General features: G+C 41.5%; 1 protein-coding gene across 1 annotated transcript; it reads right to left on the bottom strand.

Annotated features, from left to right (window-relative positions):
* Positions 1 to 1,067: 1,067 nt before the first annotated feature.
* On the bottom strand, positions 1,068 to 6,953 carry pim1 (Pim-1 proto-oncogene, serine/threonine kinase). The gene is made up of 6 exons (XM_088331951.1): positions 6,568 to 6,953; positions 6,280 to 6,380; positions 6,142 to 6,192; positions 5,044 to 5,410; positions 3,903 to 4,079; positions 1,068 to 3,447 (listed from the first exon to the last, which is right to left on the bottom strand). Exons 1-6 carry the CDS (start codon positions 6,638 to 6,640, stop codon positions 3,233 to 3,235), a joined length of 984 nt encoding a protein of 327 aa, XP_088188077.1. The 5' UTR covers positions 6,641 to 6,953; the 3' UTR covers positions 1,068 to 3,232.
* Between the last annotated feature and the right edge of the window lie 243 nt (positions 6,954 to 7,196).

Raw genomic sequence — 7,196 nt, 5'->3', positions numbered from 1 at the left:
CCTTTTTAAAAGCAGACACGCGCAGAGTGTTTTCTCTCTTTTTCTATAAGCTGCATTCCCAGCCCCTCCGTGCAGGAGAACCCAAAAGAGAGGGGGGCCTAGGGAAGTGGCGCATAGGCCTTTGTTCTCCTTGAGACTTCATGCAGCCACAAACTGAAGAAGGCCAAAGCCATGCGGCCAAGGACTTGAAGAAGGAGGTTGGTGTCTTCAGCTCCGTCATCTTTCTCAACTCTTGTTCCCGCGAGGTGAACGAAGAAAAGGAAACGCAGCAGAACGGCTTTGGTGCTTGGGCTCACATTTCAATTAAATGAAATAGTTCCCGTTCCTCTAAATAAGTTGAGTGTTATAACACCGCCGGTTTTTCAATCGTTTGTGTGCCTTCACATTTTTCCTTTGGACTGATCAATTGACAATTATCATGGACTGCAAAATGGATAATTTAATATGTTTTGGAGTAAATGCCTTCCATGGTACCAGCCAAGATCCCAAATCCTATCGTTCTGTTTCAATTTGGTCTGTTTGAGTGGTGTTCAAGTTTCTTCAGTAGATTGTTAATAAAACAAAACTAAATAAATCCGAGAGTGTGTGTGTCTTGATTGAAGTATATTGAAACATCAAAAACAGTAAAAAGAGTTCACTAAAAATTGCTAGGTAGACAAATATTCAAATTACGAGACTGAAAGGGGTTTTCATTGTTTGCCTGTTAAAATTGTATGAAAAACAAATTTTATTCGGTCAATAGAATTTTGGTCAAAACTATTGACCATCTCACATTGCTACCCTGTAAACTGTGCCCTTTATATACTGGACCAGACCAATATCTTTAACCGCGCTACATTGGCTTTGCAAGAGTTAAATGCTGATGTAGGCAAATCAGACTTGTAATAATACAGACATTTGCTTGAGCAAACTTTTATCTCGGAGCCTTATGTACTCACGAAGAGCCATATAGGACTCCCAAACCATAGGTTCCCGACTCCTGTTTAGAGCCACAGGTTGCTGTCCCCCGAACTGTCAGTTAATCAAAAAAAATATAACTGTCTCTATAATCAAACACAATCCTCCAGTTAACATTGTAACAAAAATATTTATTGAACTCGTATAAAAAAATAATTTCTAACATAATTTACAATTCTAATCTTAATGAGGGAAAAGATAACAATCAAAGCTGCATCCAAATGAGGTTTCTCTCGCTTTCATACACACAGTTCATCAGTAGACGTTCAGTGTTCAAATACACAAACATTGAAGTGCTTTGGGAAATATTTACAAAATATTTACAGAACATACACATATGAGGACATGCACACACACACACACACGTGTCTTGTTTTTTATCCAAAAAAGAAAAAAAAATTACGCCATAATAAATATGGTCAGAAAATATTCTCGCTTCTGTCTCATAAATAATGGTGGGCCTTTCGGTGACTGTGGAATGAAAAACATAAAAAGCCAGTAATTCATCTCATAAATAAAATAAATAAAATCTAGTTAAGGTTGTTGCAGAAAAATAAATACCCTTTGTACAATTCATACCTCCACATAAATGTTTAAGACCTGTGTGAGGCACTGTATCATCATTAAAAGTCAAAGGAGAGCAGAAAACGTCAAGTTGGCTGAATTTGCTTTTGAGCAGTTTCGAGGTGTGGATTCTATCCGGGGAAGAATAAAAACGAAAAAGTATTAAAGAAGCAAGAGGTAAGGAAAAGTAGAAAAGGCAGACGCTGTGGTTAAGAAACAGTTGAGGTAAATCCAGTGTTGTATCCACAGAATGCTACCAGAGCCGCAAGGTTTTTCTGGTTAGCTAATGCACTCTAAAAACAGTTGGGTCAAGTGTGGTCAGATGTATTAGATCGGTTAATTTAACCTCATTTCTGGGGTTCTATATAACATTTTTCCAGATCCAATTAAGGGGTTACATTTGACCCACGTGTCTGAATGAGCGCTAGTCGTGTGGTTGCAACGTGATTGCACAGGCTTCACTGATCTAGGCCCATGAGTGGAAAAATAAGATAAAGCCTTAAGCATAGTCTAAAAAAATATAATAAACTCAAAAAAGACTATCGATAGCATTAGTCTTTTTGTTTGCATTCCAAATATTCAAGTTTTTCAGGTACCCCCCTCCTCAACAGTCTCATTAGGCAGTGGTTGGCAACCTTTTCTGTAGCACGGACTGGTTTATTGTCTGACATCATGTCACATTTCACCGACACAAGTAATGATCAATAGTAAAAATAACTATAACCTAAATCCACTGTGCTATTACTAATCATTTAGAGGGCTGGATGACAAAGGAAAAAGCATTCGATTTTAAATCATTACCAGACTATTTTTGCTAACTGTACCACATTGTCTCACCCCTTTTTTTTATTCTGAAAGAGCACCGGGTTGGTCAATCATTTTTTGGCTTCATTACTCTGCCACGTTGTACTAAAAACAAAACGGAGCATCATCAAACTGTTTTAACTGACAATACAACAGTGTCTTGCATATTTCTTCATTTTGAAGGTTCATCGATTGATCAATTGGTGCACAACGTTTTACCTGAACTCATTCCCACGATTCTCCCTCACAGTGCCACGTAGTACGATGTTGGCATTAATCTTAACCAGTTGAACCAAAGCAACAATGTACAATGATTGACCAATCACAAGCTTAAAAAAGGCGATATTATGTTGTACTGTTGAAACCCACAGAACTTAGTAAGAACTCCCAAAAAAATTGTACTTTGTAAAATCAAATGCATTTTCCTATTTTGCCATCACTCCAGCAATCCCGGTTCAACTCCCGCATCCGCATTCGATGTTGAGCAATGGTCGACGGCTGTATTGGTCGACTAAACAAACATTGTCTATATATGGTAACCACCCACCATAAAACCCTAGTTTAAAGGAGAAAAATTGAGCACGTCCATGAAGCAATACGTTGTAACCAGGAGGCGTGGGCAACTTTTTTTCTTTCTGTGCTGCCTGACACCGGACAACCTAAAACCCTGTACCGGTCCGTGGCCAAATGGTTGCCGACCACTGTCATAAGGCACTTTTAAGAACATATCTGCAGCAGAGTGGTTACATAACTCGCACTCTCCCGGTGACGAGCGAATCGCGCCCTCCTACAGGCTGACAATCGGGCATCAAAGTTCACAGAGTTCGACGACAGTCCGATATGGTCGCTGGGACTCGATTGGGCGAGGCACGAGAATGGCAATCGTCTCGAGGTGGCGTATTTGCTGTTACAGGGCCACGGCCACCGATGTCGACGTAAAGGGTGAGGGCTCGTGTCCGATGCTGTGCAACTTGATCTCTGTTCCCAATTTGTCCGGTTGTGATGCAAACGTCGGTGCTGGGGATGATGCGCCCTGCATCCACGAGTGGTTGATGATGTCATCGAAAGACGGACGGTCAGTCTGACGCAAAGACAGGCACCACTTGATCAGCTGCTGGCATTCTGTAGGGTCGTAAAATAAGGCAAATGGTTATTCTAATCATTCTAAAGTCTGTAGAATTGTAGAAATTTAGCTCAGATTACTCCTTTCAAATATTAGAATGAAGACTTAAGCTAACCCGCTAAGTTGCTGTACATGCCCTTGCTTTGCGTCTTACTATTTAAAAGCACTCTTGCACACATTATTCAGGTTGAACCAGTCAACACCATTGGTTTCACATTGGCGAGGCTGAGTCGCCTCCCCTTTGGGTAGTCAGCTTAAACAGTTCAAGAGAAGGAACTATCTTGGATAAGACATACTTGTGCTGAAAAATAATCCACACCAGTGTATTCAATCTTTCTGGCATCCAATAAATAGTTATACGAGAATATGCTGTGATCTGGTACTTATATCTATCAAAGCGATGATTTTTAATAAAAGAACAAGGCTGAGGTCAATGCAAACATAACATCCTTACCGGTTGAGATTCTTCTCCTAAATAGGACCTGCGCTTGGAGAATCTCCTCATCGTGTTCGAAGGGGATATCCCCGCACACCATGTCGTAAAGCAACACACCTAGCGACCAAACTGTGGCCGAGCGTCCTTGATAGCGATGGTACTTGATCCATTCCGGTGGGCTGTAAACTCGTGTGCCTTTTAAAAGAAAACAACAAATTGGAGTTACTACGACAAGAAGGGGTGCACATTTTCAATAAGTCACCTGTATGTACAAAAATAATACAGCACTGTTTTCTAAATACACTTAAAAAATATAAATATTAATGTACACCAGGGGTGTCCACTGTGCTGCCCATAAGGACAGCTGAGGTGCCCCCGGACCAGTTTTGAAAATAGCTCACCAGTGATGGGTCATTGCTATCTTCTAGTACATTATTTTATTAGTGGTTGACTGAGTCAATTTAACTCTTCCTACACTATTTAACCAGGTAACAAAATAGTTACAACACACTAAAAACAAAAATGTTCCCGTCTAATGGCTTCTTTACTCCCTCGCGTTTTTCCTGTACTTGTGAAACCATTGCAGCCTTGTTTTATACTTACAAATCTGTTTTGTATCAAATTGTAATAAAAACCTCAGATGAACTACTTCATCCAAACGTTAACGAGACCGATCCAATTTATTAAAATTAATTAAATAGACACTAGGTAAGCTTCCCAATAAACTACTTTCAACTACCATTCGAATGGAATAGCTCCGCTCCCTTAGAAAATCCCAATTTAAGACAACAGTATTTCCTGCTGGATATTTTCCGCCCCTTTGACAAACAGGCTCGTAAAACATGAAAAAATGTGCTACTAGTTAATCCCGTGTGCATGTTGTTATCTCGGCTCAGTTGCCAAAGAGCGTGAGAGCAGAGCAAGCAGGCTTACGCGTGTGGGCGGGTAGCAGCCATGTGACTTTGTTTACAAACTTTGAGTAGTAAAATTACTCTACTCGACCAGTCGGAGGCGCCAAAGCGCCTATTTCTCCTAGTCTGCATTAGAGGTCTGCATCACGAGGATGAATCAGCTTTAAGACACCCACGGTGTTATAAATAGAACCAAAACGCGAACCAGAATCAGAAAACAACCAAAACTAATCTAAGCGATGTCCCACCATCAAAGTCTGTGTAAATGGTGTCCTTGAGGAGCGCTCCTGAACCAAAGTCGATGAGCTTGATCTCTCCGGTCCGAAGGTCGATGAGGATGTTTTCGTCCTTGATGTCGCGATGCACGACTCCGCAGCTGTGGCAATGACGTACAGCGTCCAGAACCTGCCGGAAGAAGCTCCGGGCAAGCTCCTCGGGAAGGGCTCCCTTCTCGGTGATGAAGTCGAAAAGATCTTTCACGTTCTCGGGCCTCTCCATCACGATGATGAAGCTGTCAGGTCGCTCGAACCAGTCTAGCATCTTAACGACACCCCTGAAGCCCGTCCCGACCTTCTTTAACAGCACAATCTCCATAGGGACCCGAGAGCCGTTGGGCTGATATGGAGACAAGGGAGCCGCGTTTAGACAAGATTTCACAAAAATGATCACACGGGCATGTACAAATACAACAAATATTCAACAAGATCGGATATTCTCACCCAACATTAAATAGACATTGCGCAACACAAACAGGTATTTAATTATGGAACCATTTAGATGATGACCTTAACACTTGGGAGATATTTTTACATATTTTGTCTTTTGGGTGGTTTTGATGAGTTTTCAAAGAAAAAAATACTCTACATATAAGTAACTCAGGTCCCAAGAAACATTTTGAGCAGTTGGAAGTAGAAAAATTTTGAAATGACACACCACAAAGGTGTGGACATTCCTTAGTCAAAATACCAAGAGTGTAGATCATGTTATTTGTAATCAAGGGTTAAAAATGTTCCTAATTTGCATCAATTTAAAAAAATGAGTTACTAGTGATACTACTATAAATTTAAATTGTAAGTTTTTTGTTTACTAATGTGCCATTGCGGGTAAGGTTCTGCTTTCAGACTTTAAATATTGAATATGTGTTCCCTAAAAGAAAAATGGAATAATGAAGGCACTCAAAAGCTTACTCCCTTTTGACACAAGTTTATGTATGATATTATTGAATTGTACATCTGTTTTGTGAAAATAGATTTTTCAGTTAGTTAGCAAGCGATCAATGTTTTTTTGTGCAGTGCCTGCATAAAAAGCTAACACATAGTACAAATATTGTCGTTATCATCACTCACCAGCTCTCCCCATTCGGAGATCCGGTCTTTGGCGACATGTTTGACAGCCACCTGGTTAAAGCAGTTACATTAAATATCAAATTCGTCTTCGTCAACTAAAAATCATTGCACAAAAGGTTAGTTAAATCAAATACTAACCAGTGCTCCGTCTGAGGTCCTGGTACCAGAATACACAGTACCGAACCCCCCGCTGCCCAAGACAGCCCCGACTTGGTAGAGCTTCTCGAACGGTTCCTTTGCTGCGCACACAAAATCATATCTCCGGTCACGATCAGACATCAAAAGACAAAAACACTTCAAATACCCTTTGAAGATCAAATACATGTGTAAAACGTTAATTCGGTTTGTAGTAAAAGTGGCGCCCTTGAGAGTGGGCGTCCATTACTGCGCCTCGTCCTCCATGGTGTAAAAAAGAGGGTGTCTAACCTGGATGAACTTGCAGCTTCGCCGGCATGTCGCTAGAAATGTGAGCCAGGGAGTTAAGCTTGGAAAGCAGCATTCCTTTATGTTGATCCCCACTCGGAAAAATAAAATACGGTGGATTGTTTTTTTCCCTCGTTGAGTTATAATCCCGCCGCAGCAGATCTCCCGTTTTTTGCGCGCTCGTCACAGGAACAAAAATGCGCCAAGGATCCTTTCATCCGGATTGAGGGAAACCCCTTTTCGCCCCGAAAGGGAAATAAAACCGTCGAAGGCGGCGAGTTTACTTTCAAACAAAACGCGCCTTCGCTGACTCGGCGCGGTGTTTAGTAAACAAATGAGTAGAAATCGACGACATAAACAAACGGCGCACCAGTATAGATGATGTCTGACACCGGGTTTGGTAACAAGAAACAAGATGGGGGGAGGACGTTTTTATAGTGGTAGTAATGGGCGGTCCCAACCACTCCCCGCAACGCCTACTTTCGCCCTCTCCACCAATGAAAGAGCGAGTGTCCTCTGCCAATACACGCAAATCACGCGCATGAAAATAGAGTGAACTCCTTAACCCAGGCCGGCAGACACAGACGTGGCGGGAATCGAAACGCGCCAAAATCGGGAGGGACGCTTTGAAT

The sequence above is a fragment of the Urocampus carinirostris genome, chromosome 3 (assembly GCF_059441175.1).
Source record: "Urocampus carinirostris isolate Australia breed hairy pipefish chromosome 3, RoL_Ucar_1.0, whole genome shotgun sequence".
Classification (NCBI taxonomy): domain Eukaryota; kingdom Metazoa; phylum Chordata; class Actinopteri; order Syngnathiformes; family Syngnathidae; genus Urocampus; species Urocampus carinirostris.
This window is presented reverse-complemented; position numbering and strand designations above follow the sequence as displayed.